Below are 14144 nucleotides of genomic sequence, written 5' to 3' on the forward strand. Positions count from 1 at the left end.
TCTTATACAAATTTTAATATTCTTTATCACAGACATTTTTCAATTAATTACTATTATATATTTTCTATCATAATAAGGAAATTATCAAGACATGGAATACAACATGTTAGCAAAGAAAGTAACTCGCTGAAGTATTCTGCTGATTTGTTTCAGTGCAACAACACAGTTTAACTTTCCCTCTACAGGATCAGGGGAACACTGAACTGAAAGGTTGCACAATCTGACATTAAAAGTATATTGTATTCAACATCACTTTACATCACATCTTATGAAATACTACTAGTAACTTAGGCTTTCAACTGATCTGTCTTGAAACAAGAGCTGTTTGTAAAACACATATGAGCCGCGCCATGAGAAAAGCAACATAGTGGGTTTGCGACCAACATGGATCCAGACCAGCCTGCGCATCCGCGCAGTCTGGTCAGGATCCATGCTGTTCACTAACAGTTTCTCTAATTCCAATAGGCTTTGCCACTATGTTGGTTTTCTCATGGCACGGCTCATATGCTCAAAAAGATAACTTATTATAGTTATATTATTTTCAGTCTCAAGGATTTGGTGACCTGGTCTTGTGAACAAAAAAAAAACAGAAGGCATTTAATGACTACAAAATATCTTTATGAAATTTCATTGCTATGCGTGTAAACACTTTCAGTTAATATTAAACTATGAAGTCTGTAGGCCTTAGATCCAAAGGTTTACACTTATTTTCATTCTCATGTCAACCTTGACCTTTGACACACTGAACACAATGTGGGTTGTCTCCTGCCATCAGACAGTCAACTGTATGTTCGAAAGTTATTGATACCAAACCATGTTCTGTATCAATGTCATTGTGAGTTTGACCTTTAGTTACTGACTTAAACACAAGGAGATGTCTGCCCCATGCAATTATGTTATAAAGTTTGACTTATGTTTTAGATGACTTGTTTTCAGCCCTTAGCAATGTTAGCTTGGTTTTTGACCTAATGACACCCAAGACGATGACCACAGGCATTCATTCTATAATGTTAAAACAGTCATATCCTCAAGTATTTCCTTCTTAAGGAGGATCGGTAACCATTTTCAGTCTGGAGGTAACCATGACCTTGACCTCCCAAAATAGGGTTCATATTCTGAACAAAATCAAACATTCTGTGAAATCTGACTGCGGCAGGCCAAAATCTATGCTAGTTATTGATATGAATCTTCTCAAATCTCGAGGTCACAGTGACCTAGGCTTTTGACCTTAGACTGTTTTGGGTTAATGCTGTTTTTCCATAGTTATGTGATGGTGGGCAGTTAACATTACCAGTTTTTTTTCAGGATTCATACTAACCTGTTCTCTGCAAGGAACTGCCAACTTATCCACATGTGTCGGAGATGGAGGACGAAATGACTTCAGACACAATGTGTTTTATCAAATTGTCATGTTACCTTGGGATAAAACTCAAGGCTCCTTGGTCCGGCAGATCTGTGCTCTTCCTACAGAGCTAAGCTGGCAGGCTGACTTACAACCTTCTGACTCTCAGCTAGTAGGTGTCATCTGTTGACAATAATGCAACCATTCTATGAAGTTTGATGGATAGGACCAAAGCATTCTGCAATTATCAATAGTTTCGACTTTTCTGTGACTTTGACTTAAAAAGACTCCTATAACAAAAGCGGTAATCTACAGACCATGAAAAATCATTCTGTAAAAACAGGTAGTAGGCCAAAGTATTTCACAGTTTCAGAGTGTATGTACTGTCATTTTATATTAGTGTATGAAGGATGAGTACTGTCTACCATAGATTTGTTCAGTTATTGATAAGAAATCAAAGGTGTGTATTGGTTGTTAGTGGAGACCCAATTGTGTGATGACAACATCTTTTCATATGACATCAGAACACTGTTTTCTCCAGATGCAGACTTGAGTCAACATAACTGAGCAAAACTAAATACTATAAACTACAAAGTCAATAATATCTCCCAATACTTCAGGAGGGATAGGGTTGAACTGATTTCTTTCATTAACCATGTTAACATTAATTCATTTTTCTACCTGTACAAATAAAGAGCTGTAAGTTTTGTTAGCAATTTGAAGTTATGCTATGAGAAATACATTAACAATGTGTATTCTCATACTGCCCATTGTATTTTTACTATGTGTAATGTAGCACTGTCACTATTGTTAATCAGGGTGTATAATACCACTGACCACGCACCAAGGAATATTCATCTCCAGGTGTGAATGACTTTCCTGGTAAACGCCTTTCCCCTGCCAGTCACACACACATGGCAGTTTAATTTGTAGAATTAAAACTCAAGCTACATATAGATCATCATCAGGACTGGTCTTTTGCAGACTTGTTTTTTGCTAATTCAGCTTTCCTGTCTTCACTTATTAAGTAATCAGCCAGTTCTCGAAGGTCTTTAAAATGAACTCTTCCTTTTGTCTCTTTCTTTGGAAAATACTCTCTCATTTTGGAATGGAACTCGTGAAACTGCAAGAAAAAACAAACAGTATGATAGAATGCTACTTTAGACCATGTTACTTAAGACAATGTGACTTCAGACCTTGTTACTTTAGACCATGTTACTTTATGCCATGTTACTTCAGACCATGTGACTTTAGACCATGCTACTTCAAATCATGTTACTTTAGAACATGTTACTTCAAACCATGTTACTTTAGACCATGTTACTTCAGACCATGTTACTTTAGACACCATGTTACTTCAGACCATGTTACTTCAGACCATATTACTTGAGACCATATTACTTCAGACCATGTTACTTTAGACACCATGTTTCTTCAGACCATGTTACTTCAGACCATAGACCATGTTACTTTAGACCATGTTACTTTAGACCATGTTACTTAAGAGAAAGTGACTTCAGACCATGGTACTTTTGACCATGTTACTTCAGACAATTTCATAATTAAATTCTTGCCCTTTGCACAATGAATACTTACATCATTTACACCAAGTAGTTTGAAGAAACCAATAACCATGAGACCAAACGATGATACAGACAATATAGTTGCCACTGCTAATGCTTTCGATGCCAGTTTTGTACCTGTCTCTGGAGCAACATCATCAGACTTCATCTGTTTGAATACATTCACCATTAAGTTATGGTAAAGCAATAATATCTATCATACTGTAGATCTTATACTAGTATTTTGCATCTCCATCTGGTTGTCAACAGCCTTATTTAGGCACTTTGGGAGTCATAAGCCAACACCTGGGTACTACCGCTGACTTTCTGAATGCCAGCTGGATGGATTTCTTGCATAAAGACCTTCCAACCAACAGAGGTGCAAATCAAGCTACCTTGACCACTCAGTCACAGATACCAACTGGTCATATTATAATATTGTGCCATCTAACACATGACTCTATTTAGTTTAGTTTATACTTATTTATTTTAGCTTGATTGTGGTGAAAACTTCAAGCTTATTTGAAACACTCTCGAGTTTACTTCCTGGAAAAACCAGTACATGAGAAGGCGTGATCATGACCCCAGTAGGGCTTGAGCCTATGACCCTCGAATTGAGCTGCTGACACATTAATCACTAGACCACCACTCCCCTGAGTCTGTTTCACAAATACTACAACACATTTCACATAAATCAATACAAATTAGCACATTAGCTGGCATGGTTAATATTTTTAGCCACTTCTCAAAATTCTCTACGATCGGCTTTAGCAAGTCGTACCAAAGATATGTACATTTATCCAAATTATCACAAACTGTATCACAATATTATATATAATATTCATACACCACTGCTTCTAGCCAATGAATCAGTTTATTTTAGAGGCTGCTTATTATGGATGAATGTGGCATCCATCTCAAATGGAATCGATTAACCATGTAATATTATGTACCGTAAATACCAATTAAATACCAGACAGCTTAACGATACATCATATTCACTTCAACAATATCTAATAAAATAGATATTTCATTAGACCTTAGACATAACTGAGAAAATTCTGACATGAAAATATTCAAATATTGAATTCCATTGAAATACTATAATATATCAATGAAATAAAATTGATGAAGTATTCAGACATTGTCACCTTAATAATACCAGGAAGTATGTCATACTCTGTTCAACAACATTTAATTAAATAGATACCAATATTTCAATATACACCAAACATAACTGAAAATTCTGACATAAAAATATTCATACATTTAATTTCATTTTATGCTTTCTAGTTAAATAAAATTGATTTTAAGAACTTTACCTTCTTAAAAAATAGTGGATCTCGTCTTCTAGCATTGTACAATGACACACCAAACCCAAACAGGACTGAAAGACTGGCTGCTCCAAACAATAACGCTGCAATAAAATCAGTAAGATTATTCAGACATGTCTCACTTAGAAACCTTTCACAAACAAACCCCACCAACATAGTATATACGACACCATTGAGATGCCCTGAAACCAACAATTAACTTGAAATCTTAATGTACATTGTATTCTTTCTTTTTAGCTCACGTGAACCACGGGTTCAGGGTGAGCTGCAAGTATAGACGGACGCTCAGGCATCCAACGTCCGTCACTCTGCGTCAGTTGTCAACAATTTTCTTAATAATCTTCTCCACTGAAACTACTACTCAGAACTAGAAGATGCTTTTGTAGAAAAGCGCATGTCTCCCCCAATGCACAGTCATATAGGCAAGAAGTCAATAGGGGACAGGAGCAAAAGTCAAAGAGACACTGATGGTTGGCTGCAATAGGGATCATCTACTTGGCATGCCCAGTCATCCTACTAAGTTTCAACATTCTGGGCCTAGTGGTTCTTAAGTTATGAATTGTAAACGGTTTTCCATGTTCAATCCCCTGTGACCTTGACCTTTGATCGAGTGACCCCAAAATCAGAAGGGGTCATCTACTCTGCATGTCCAATCATCCTATTAAGTTTCCACATTCTGGGTCAAGTGGTTCTTAAGTTATTGACTGAAAAGTGTTTCCTATGTTCAGCCCCCTGTGACCTTGACCTTTGATGGAGTGATCCTAAAAACAAGATGGGTCATCTACTCTGTAAGTCCTATCACCCTATGAAATTTGAAGGTTCTAGGTCAAATAGTTCTCAAGTTATTGACTGGAAATGGATTTCCATGTTCTGTCCACTGCGACCTTGACCTTTAATAGAGTAACCCCAAAATCAATAGGGGTCATCTACTCTGCATGTCCAATCGTCCTATGAAGTTTCAACATTCTGGGTCAAGTGGTTCTCAAGTTATTGATTGGAAATGGTTTTGCATGTTCAGGCCCCTGTGACCTTGACCTTTAATAGAGTGACCCCAAAATCAATAGGGGTCATCTTCTCTGCATGATCAATCATCCTGTGAAGTTTCAACATTCTGGGTCAAGCGGTCCTCATGTTACTGACAGGAAATGGTTTTCCAAGTTCAGGCCCCTGTGACCTTGACCTTCAAAAGAGTGAACTCAAAATCAATAGGGGTCATCTACTCTGCATGTCCAATCATCCTATTAAGTTTCAACATTCTGGGTCAAGTGGTTCTCAAGTTATTGATCGGAAATGGTTTTCCATGTTCAGGCCCCTGTGACCTTGACCTTAACAGAGTGACCCCAAAATCAATAGGGGTTATCTACTCTACATGATCAATCATCCTATGAAGTTTCAATATTCTGGGTCAAGTGGTTCTCGAGTTATTGCGCAGAAATGGTTTTCCATGTTCAGGCCCCTGTGACCTTGACCTTTGATGGAGTGACCTCAAAAACAATAGGGGTTGTCTACTCCAGAAGCCCTACCACCCTATGAAGTTTGAAGGATCTAGGTCAAATGATTCTCCAGTTATTGATCGGAAATGAAGTGTGACAGACAGAAGGACAGACTGACAGGGCAAAAACAATATGTCTCTCCCAGTGTGGGGGAGACATAATTATACCAAAGTTGGTCTAAAGCATCCTAGCAAGGTCCTCTCTCAACTTTACTCAAAAGGGGCCCCAATTGATAATAACAGAGATAGAATGAAAAAGCATCAAAACTTCAACCTGAAACTTTAAGTAAAAATGGGGATAATTCATAAAATAGTGGTGCCAGAGTTTTGGCCCTTTGGTCATATGATGTGGGTGATGATGTGGAAATTACCGGTATTTTAAGTTTGAATCAAATCCCTTCTGTAATAACATAGATATAGTGAAAATGCATCAAAATTATCCCATGGCAATATTCTAAATTATATAAAGATGGCATAATTCATGAAAATTGGTGCCAGAGTTATGGCCTTTGTGTCATATGGTGTTGGTGGTGATATGAAACAACAAACAAGTTTGATTCAAATCTGTTTGGCAATAACAGGGATAGTGTTGTGCCTTTTTACAAATATAATATTTCTAGATTGACATTATGTCATGTAAAAGAAAAGGAAACTGTTATATTTGAAAAAAAAATATTTGATTGCTTACAGCAGAGAGTGAACCAGTGCAGCCCTGAAAAAAAATGGCAACAGTAAAAGCCAGCGTGTTACACTTCCTGACCATCAGGGAAGTTGACATTTTATCATAATCGTGGATGAAAGCATCTGTGCCCGGCTCTTGATTGTGAAACACCAAATGAGCTTGGATTGACCTTACAATTTCTTGGACAAGTACAAAAAAACATGTAAATTGTGTTGTAACCCTAACAGTAAGTTATCTTTACTTTTTGTTGCACTGAAGGGTATTTTAAAACATGTTGACTTTGTAACAAAACATATCTAATTATAGAGACATATGCTCAGAGTGTTTTAAAAGGCTAAAAATACTGACTGAAATTTGGCAGGGGCAGAGTGGAGGGGGCCTGACCTCCAAGTGTCTGTGTGGTACACTGCACAATTACCACCAAGTTTTCAAACCCCTTAGGAATTTAGGGAAATTACTTTTAACTATTGACTTCAACAAGACATGATAAAATTGTTATCAAGTCAAATGATGACTTGCACATTTAAAAACTGTTAATTTATAAAGAAAGTAATACATCTTTATAAATTAATAAGCAAATTTAAAACACATATATTTACAACATGACGCCATATTCAATAACCTATTTTCAAACCACCTTCTAAAATACATACAATATTTATAATTGTTAGAATGATGTTAGAGCCCTAAAAGTTACTGAACTTTTTATGTTAATGTAGTTCCTGATAATCATCACTTGTTATAGTTAACGAAATAGATCTATCTGTTTTTCCCAAAGCAAAATAAACAAGAGCACCGCCTTGCGGATGCTGACGCTCATCTGATTTTTTTTGTGTAATAGAAATATTGCCCTACCCATGATTTTCTAAGTCTAAAAAGGGCCATCATTCTTGCAAAAAGCAGGATAGAGTTATGTTTCTTGATGTACAGTGTCCACTTATGATGGTGAAAAACTGTTGCAAGTTTTAAAGCAATAGCTTTGATAGTTTATGAGAAAAGTTGACTTAAACATAATACTCAACCAAGAAAATGATTTTCTAAGTCCAAAAGGGGCAATAATTATTGCAAAAAGCAGGATGGAGTTATGTTGCTTGCTGTACAGGGTCAGCTTATGATGGTGAACAAGTGTTGCAAGTTTCAAAGCAATAGCTTTGATAGTTTAAGAGAAAAAGTTGACCTAAACATAAAACTTAACCAAGAAATCTGATATTTTCTAAGTCCAAAAGGGGCCATAAATCTTGCAAAAAGCAGGACGGAGTTATGTTGCTTGCTGTACAGGGTCAGCTTATGATGGTGAACAAGTGTTGCAAGTTTCAAAGCAATAGCTTTGATAGTTTAAGAGAAAAATTTGACCTAAACATAAAACTTAACCAAGAAATCTGATATTTTCTAAGTCCAAAAGGGGCCATAAATCTTGCAAAAAGCAAGATGGAGTTATGTTTCTTGATGTACAGGGTCTGCTTATGATGGTGAACAAGTATTCCAAGTTTCAAAGCAATAGCTTTGATAGTTTAGGAGAAAAGTTGACCTAAACATAAAACTTAACCAAGAAATCTGATATTTTCTAAGTACAAAAGGGGCCATAAATCTTGCAAAAAGCAAGATGGAGTTATGTTTCTTGCTATACAGGGTCAGCTTATGATGGTGAACAAGTATTTCAAGTTTCAAAGCAATAGCTTTGATAGTTTAGGAGAAAAGCTGACCTAAACATAAAACTTAACCAGGCAACGCCGACGCAGACGCCGACGCCGACAACCGCTCAAGTGATGACAATAACTCATCATTTTTTTTCAAAAAATCAGATGAGCTAAAAATCAAACGACAGGAAAATTAAGAATAATGTCTGAAAGCTATTAATATTTTAGTGGTACTTTAATTAGACCAAGTATCCAAACACTCGGAAACATATTTTCTCAATTGAAACAAAAGCAAAATGACATTACAGTTTACAGTTTTTTATCAAAATTGTTTCAGAATAGTAAGAATCGTTAGACCTGGAATTATTAAACTTTTTTTCAGTCACCTTGCTCGCATATTTTTGTCGAATTTTACAGAAATTCACTTCATATAAGCCAAATGTTTAAATCTGACTGTACAAGTATATATTTGATTATGTCACATAACTTATATGACTTTGAAGAGTAGACAGTGATTAATTTTCTCCATGAAAGATACTGCTATTGATAAAACAGAATATAAGGATCTTACATGCCTGCCTGTGTAAGACCGGTTTTCCCCTTCCCCGAGGGACAGTGTGGAATGAAAAACACAGGCAGACATGTAAGATAATTTTTCTTGCCTATCACTTTCAAAATAGATCGCACTGACAAAATACATTTGGGTATTTCTTGGCATTACGTTTGTATTTTTATAGTTTATGACATCATAATAGTGCCAATACTATGTGACGTCACCTAAGTACAAGCCAATTCAGACCAGGTTTTTCCCTAGGGAAAGGCAGGAATATCTATCCCTGGCGTGTGCTCGGACAAATGTATACTTTCCCCAGTTATAATCAGCATTGATAATTGGGCATTACACAGTAGATGTAGATGTCCCCACTAGGTAGGCAAGAAATAATATACTGCAGATATATGCAAAACATGCAAAAAGTCATCATTTTTGCACATCCTTTGAAATAAATTAAATTTATAAAATATTTGTTTTTCGTGCATTTTTAATTTTGATAATGGTAGCAGATACCAAGTACCTGCAACTGTTAATGAGGGTATCATTTATTGCCTACAAGTAAAATAAACAGAGAATAAGATTAGGGTTTGAAAACAAGTGGGGTTTGAAAACAGTAGGTCGACGATATGACACAAGTACCTGCCAAATTTCACATTGCGGCCTTTCAAATACTTGAAATGAGTCCACCTAATCAGATTTCACAGTCAGGTAGGCTGTGTACTGCATCTAATTTAATACAACTTGGAAGAGGCTTGTGGCAGTTTTAAAGAGCTGATGAATAGAGAATATTAGGTTACTGTCTTATAAATTCATATTTATAAGTGCCAGTTGAAAAAAATATTTTTTTGTAGATGAACTTAAGAAATTTAAATTTATAAGACAGTAACCTAATTAAATAATCGAGGCCTTCGCGTTGTTTATCGTCTAATTTACCACGGTTCAGAGTTCAGATGCGTAGGAATTGAACCATGAGGGTGTTAGCCCGAGTAGTTAAATACTGAAGCATCTGAACGATGAACCATGGTAAATTAGACGATAAATCACAAGAAGGCCTTGACTGTTTTCATTCTGACATGCACGTTGATATATTTCAATAAATATTATGCTGGAATTCATTTACGCGAGGAGTAATGTAACGGACGTCAGGCGGCTACATGACGTCAAAATTGACATCATAATGCTCTCTTACCGGTCTGTGCGTCAACCGTTGTTTATCGCAGGATATATTGCGTTTGATTTTCTTCTTTGTTTAACTGGAAATCAATTTGAGCCATGTTTGAATGTTCTATTTATCCTACCTTCTGATCTAAAATCAGTTTTAATTAAAATTCAAAATTAATACCACCAACTAGATCTAAGTCTGCCTTGCATAGAAATTTAAAAATTAATATGCGGTCCAAATTACACAAATAGGTCTTTAAAATCCCAAATATTATAAAATAAAAGCTGCAAAACAAAGGCTAATCTTGTTTTGTTTTGTACCAAACCTTTCTGTTCTGCTGAACATGAATGAATAATTTTAATTTGCTGCGAAGTGAAGTTTTATCCGAAGTTCAGTTGCAATTCACTCACCAAGCAAATGTTAGACGTAACTTATACACACGCCATAACGCCGCTTGAAAGAAAAAATCGGCAAACCGATTCCTCAATGCTTTTATTCAGTAACATTCCATTCCAGATGCATTTATATTCCTTGATTTAAGTGCAGAAAGCTAAAATTCTGAACAAAGGCTATACTGGTACTGATGATAAACCCAAACAGAAAATGAGGTTTTTTACCTGTAACTTTTTTATTTCTGCAAATTGTAATCAATGGTCGGTATCAAAATAAAGATTAACATTTGCTGAAAACTTTACATAATTCAAATTTATATTTAGTAAGCAAACTCATACAAAGTGAGGCCCTGAATGGGGTTTGTAAAATGGGGACTGTATGAACGTTGACTGATGATAAATTCGACCACTTTGTCATTTACAAAATTTTCTTCGTATTATTATGTTGAAACTTTCCCAAAAAAGCTGCAACAGTCATTCCTGATCAAGTAATGAAAAGTGACCCAATGTCAGAACTTCATTTTTCGACAGTGAGCATGCGCAAAAAACACCCTCTTCCCCAGTAATTTTGGATAAATTATTTTTTTATACAAATACATGTAAATGTAAGTCATTTATTTATACAGAATATTTACCAATTTTGTTTTTGTTTACATCAGTTGGTGTTGTAAGTGGAAACTATTAGATGGTGTGTTCAATTTTATCAATAACTAATTGCAATTGAATATTTCCAAGGTTGTCGACTTTATCATCTGTCCGGGTTTATCATCAGTAACAGTACAGTAGACTAGTCATTTTCTGTTTCTCTGAGTGTTTCCATTATAAAAACTTTCTGTGGTAATTGCAAATATGGTATGCATACGCTATACATTAGTGAAATGGTCTCACGTACCTAATAAAAGCTTAAATAATAATAAAAATTGTTTATAAAAATAATTGCATAAATATGTCTTTTAGCAGTTACTCTAAAAAACCAGATCTATAGCGTTGTTTAAAAAAAAAAAGAAAAAAAGGAGTCTGCCAAGCTTTATCAAGTCACTGACATGATAAAGCAAAATTTATCATACTCCTTGATTTTTGCCTTTATTTTGCATGAAGGTAGGATAAAGTGGTATCTCAAGTACTTTGATACTGATAGAGACACCCGTTGCAATAGATTTAACTTAACTGACAATGACAATAAATGAAATTGTTCAAATTATATACAAGAAAAATACCATTTCTTTTATCTGGACTTGAAACAGCTTTTATTTCTTTTAAAGCAGTTGATGTATTTGGTGTTTCATTCTTCTCGGTTTCCTCACCCATGGGAGCTGCCATCTTTGTTTACAAGGTCAAGGTCAGCATGCCGGGCCCTATATTTTCTCAATTTATCATATATTTTTTTATTTGAAATCATTTAGAACTACTGTCACATTTTTATAATGAAACAAATTCTGTTAAAAGTCATTTCCAAACAAGTTTGTTGAAAAATAATTATGTACGGAAGTAAATATGCGCATGCGCATTAATTATGTGAATGGCAACAAATAATAAATTTTGGAAAAACATCAATTGACATGGTTAAATAACAGATATTTTGTGGATATGACTACTAGGCTGATTAATTTTGATAATTTTTGTAATATCTAATAATCCAGTGAGACACTCTTCTATCAGTGAGTAAAGCTGGAATGAAAAAAGACAAATGTTACCAACCAGTGTCTTCAGACTCCCCATCTAAGCTGGAGGGGAAGATGGGCAAAAATGTCAGGAAGTGGGAAGTGTTTCCTGGAAAAAATAAATTTTGTTGTAACGGAAGGATTATGATGGCTCGACAAAATGGAATTTTCTATTTCACTTGTACACTGATTATTGCCACATGCGGGCTTTTCTTTGGATTTGAGTGAGTTATTAGTTTTTTTGAGGGAAGTGGCTAGGGGTTTGGTAGTCTAGTTACCAGACCTCTAGACAACCCACACAGGGCAGGCTAGAGGTCCGGTAATCAATATGAATACTGAGAATTAGTTATTAGTTAAATAAATTACATTTTTTATGATTTATAATTTACTATTTGTGATTTACCAGTTTATTTCACCGTATTTATGCATTGGTCGACATTTTGTTATGTTATCAACAAACGACAGATTGTCGTTATTGAAACAGACAGACATGACATTGTATCTTAAGAACAGACAGACATGACATTGTAATTTGTATCTTAAAAAAGGAGTCATAAATGATTTACTTGTGCGTGATTTATTAAAGGTTTCTTGTTTTGTGTTGACACACGGATGGACGGATGAATGGACAGAAAGGAACAGACATGACAATGTATCTTACCTTAAAAATTGGCCCTAAATATTTAACTGTAAATTTTATGCTTGCAAGCGTGATCTGTGCAGGCGTGTTTTATCAAAGTTTGGCAGTTAAAGTTTTCTTAATTTGTTTTATTTGACACAAATGATACACGTGAACTGCTAACGTGAGTTTTTATACCTTCTAAAAAGTAGTTGATACATATTTGAGATACCGTGATTCATTCTTAAAACGAAACAAAATATTAAAAAAAAACAGAAGGGCAAAACAAAAAGGCTCTTTAAGAGCATCATAGTACATTAAATTGTGAGGCTCTACTGAACATATATTACCAGCATTTGATCCTTTCGTGCGCCTTTTTTTAATTTTAAGTGATCTTCACTTTCGCACCTCTATGTGCATCTTTAATTAATTAATTACTACATAATTTTCCAGCCAATTTGTTTATTAGTCAGCATGGTCAGTAATCTTGATTGGTTCTAATTGTTTGTTTGAACATAATTATGAGCTCTTTATTCTAAGGCAGCATAATACTAAATGTGAAAGATAAATACATATCAAAAGAGGTATACATACATGTTAGTGTACCAGGTACTGCATTTTTGCAAGCAATTAGATTAATAATTATTTATAGACACCAATACACGGTTTTTGAATAATGTGAATAATGTCTAGTTAGCCTGAAACAATAATATTTTACAAAAGATGTTTTATAGTGTCACTGTTTTAATGAAAAACAAGTTCTAATTTATGTGATGTTTGTGGCATATATCATTTGTAAAAGAAGATTTCTGCATTTCTTATTGTAACTCTCAGTGTTATAAATCTTCATCCTTCCTTTAACTTTGAATCGTCTATTCATCAAACAGCGTTTTTTTTCACCAAAATATTCGGCGAAATTCGGCCCCATTCCCCCCTCGAAATAGTATGTTTTTTTCCCCTTTCCGATGCCTAAAATTCCCCTCCGAAAATAAAAAATAAAATGCCAATTAATTAAATCATAATTCACTAGTTTATTTTATTTATTTTCATATAGAAAACAGTTCACCGCGGTATCTCGCGTTTTGTTTACATCGACACCGTTTGGAGTAACTTCCCTTGATAAATCAGTATCATCGAAGCGCTTTATTATTCTGCACAACAACGCTGTTGAATGATAGTCTGTAAATGATTTGCATTCTATTTGTTTGGCCGGGTAGTGTTGAGTTTTCCATCTTCTAGTCAGTCAGGATTTGATTTTATGCTTTGGGAAGGGACTAGTCCAACGCAATTTTTTTTACAGTTTGTTTTTTATTGTGACAGGTCAAATGTAACAGTGACTGCAAATGTCAGAATTTGACAGAAATAAAAAAAAAACGGCCACTCACCGACTGGTTTAGGAAGGGACCAGATGTCTGCTGTAAATTTTGGTAGTCTAATGGATGTCTTATCCTCTACATTTGAAAAATTTATTCAGATATTTGGTATTGATATGCTACATTGTGTTATATGCATGATATGTCATGTCACAATGTTCTTATGGGCCCTGAATTTATCAATAAACTTGAAACTATAGTTTATTTACACACAAATGAAAATTCCCCTTTTCTTAGTTTTACGTCGTATTTTTCCCCCTCCAAAGGGCACCGACCCCCTTCCCCCAAAACTGAAAAAAATCACTGTCAAAATTTGTCTCTTAATTCAAAACAAC

General features: G+C 35.0%; 2 protein-coding genes across 6 annotated transcripts in view; one reads left to right on the forward strand and one right to left on the reverse strand.

Annotated features, from left to right (window-relative positions):
• Nucleotides 1-11596, reverse strand: LOC123552096 (transmembrane protein 242-like). The gene is made up of 4 exons (XM_045341479.2): nucleotides 11374-11596; nucleotides 4227-4321; nucleotides 2939-3073; nucleotides 1-2465 (listed from the first exon to the last, which is right to left on the reverse strand). The coding sequence occupies exons 1-4, from the start codon at nucleotides 11474-11476 to the stop codon at nucleotides 2307-2309; spliced, it is 492 nt and encodes a 163-aa protein (XP_045197414.2). The 5' UTR covers nucleotides 11477-11596; the 3' UTR covers nucleotides 1-2306.
• Nucleotides 11597-11676: 80 nt separating this feature from the next.
• Nucleotides 11677-14144, forward strand: part of LOC123552094 (palmitoyltransferase ZDHHC14-like) — a 53092-nt gene continuing 50624 nt past the window's right edge. For all 5 annotated transcript variants that reach the window (XM_053541636.1, XM_053541635.1, XM_045341478.2 and 2 more), the window contains exon 1: nucleotides 11677-12041. In XM_053541636.1, coding sequence (XP_053397611.1) covers nucleotides 11830-12041 — 212 coding nt within the window. In that variant the 5' untranslated portion in view covers nucleotides 11677-11829. The remainder of the gene's footprint in view (nucleotides 12042-14144) is intronic.

This window comes from Mercenaria mercenaria, chromosome 4, assembly GCF_021730395.1.
Source record: "Mercenaria mercenaria strain notata chromosome 4, MADL_Memer_1, whole genome shotgun sequence".
Taxonomy (NCBI): Eukaryota; Metazoa; Mollusca; class Bivalvia; order Venerida; family Veneridae; genus Mercenaria; species Mercenaria mercenaria.

What these genes read in the sequence shown, in the direction of transcription:
- LOC123552096 (XM_045341479.2), bottom strand. Translation starts at nt 11,476, where the DNA reads ATGGCAGCTCCCATGGGTGAGGAAACCGAGAAGAATGAAACACCAAAT. An exon ending in AAGTCCAGATAAAAGAAATG is followed by an intron (nt 4,322 to 11,373) that starts GTATTTTTCTTG and finishes ATTTTATTGCAG; the next exon opens with CGTTATTGTTTGGAGCAGCC. An exon ending in ATCCACTATTTTTTAAGAAG is followed by an intron (nt 3,074 to 4,226) that starts GTAAAGTTCTTA and finishes GTATTCAAACAG; the next exon opens with ATGAAGTCTGATGATGTTGC.